Here is a 1,227-nt window from a genome sequence, read left to right as displayed (position 1 = left end):
GCACTCCCTCAGCACTGACCCTCCGACAGTGCGGCGCTCCCTCAGAACTGAGCCTTTCCTACACGATGTGACGTTTCCCGTTTCCGAAGGTGGATCCTCTGGGCAGATGCGGGGTTTATCTTCGACCAGGGGGGGCCGTCCAGCCTTTGTGGCCGCTCTGAGCCTGATCAACGTGAGGGACCCCCAGGCCAACAGCGAGGTGTATCAGCGATGGGCTGCATCAGTGAAGGAGTACCCTGTCATCATCAACCAAAAGGTCAGAGGTTAACACCTGTGGGCTTATGTCCTCTTCCCATGATGTGGGAGTCTCCAAACTGTGACCCCTTCCTCCATAAACAATACCATCTCACTTCAGAGTGTGACGAGCTGGAATGTGCAAACGCTGGGGGGTGAGGATAGCTCTGTCTGAAGATAACTGTTGCTGCCATACCTGTCCCAACGCCTGTGGCTCTGCTGTAAGACGGAGTAAGGCACATCCAAACGTCAGGGGACTCTGTAGTGAGGGGTACAGACTATTGTTCCTGTGGCTGGGAGCGGGACCCCAGGACAGTACGCTGTCCCCCTGGTGCCAGGGTCAATGGCATCTCAGAGCAGTGGCAGCACATTCTCAAAGGGGAGTGTGAGCAACGAGAGATCATTGTACACATTGGTACCAACGCCATCAGTAGAGAAAGGAATGTGATCCTGCAGAGTCAACACAGGGAATTAGGCAGCAGCTTTAAAAGCAGAACCTGAAGGGCAGTAATCTCAGATTACTCCTGGTGCCATGTGCCACTGACTGTTGGAATAGGAGGGCAGCGGCTGAGGAGTTGGTGCAGGGGGCAGGGATTCATATTTTCGGATCATTGGGATCTGTACAAGAGGGATGGGTTGTAAGTGAACGGTGGGAGGTTGAGGGGGTGGGGTCTCCAGTATCCTGGTGGGAAGATTTGCTAGGGCTACTCGGGAAGGTTTAAACTAGATAGGCAGGACGGGGTGGGACCCTGAGCTGTATTGAGACAAGAGAGAAGATTAAGGCTGGTACGGAAGATAAGAGAGCAAATTAAATAGATAAAGCTGGCGAGAGCATGGCAGACAATGAGGGAAAACTGATGAATTAAACTATTTATTTCAATGCAGGAGGCCTGACAGGTGAGGCAGATGGACTCAGGGCATGGATGGGAACATGGGACTGGGATATCACAGCTATTACAGAAACATGATGGGAACATGGGACTGGGATAGCAC

General features: G+C 52.6%; 1 protein-coding gene across 1 annotated transcript in view; it reads left to right on the top strand.

Annotated features, from left to right (window-relative positions):
* Positions 1–1,227, top strand: part of c7a (complement component 7a) — a 23,858-nt gene that overhangs the window by 10,055 nt on the left and 12,576 nt on the right. The window contains exon 5 of the mRNA XM_048594225.1: positions 90–256. Coding sequence (XP_048450182.1) covers positions 90–256 — 167 coding nt within the window. The remainder of the gene's footprint in view (positions 1–89; positions 257–1,227) is intronic.

The sequence above is a fragment of the Rhincodon typus genome, chromosome 3, assembly GCF_021869965.1.
Source record: "Rhincodon typus isolate 14 chromosome 3, sRhiTyp1.1, whole genome shotgun sequence".
NCBI lineage: Eukaryota > Metazoa > Chordata > Chondrichthyes > Orectolobiformes > Rhincodontidae > Rhincodon > Rhincodon typus.
The sequence above is the reverse complement of the archived record's forward strand: the minus strand, read 5'-3'. Positions and strand labels throughout refer to the sequence as shown.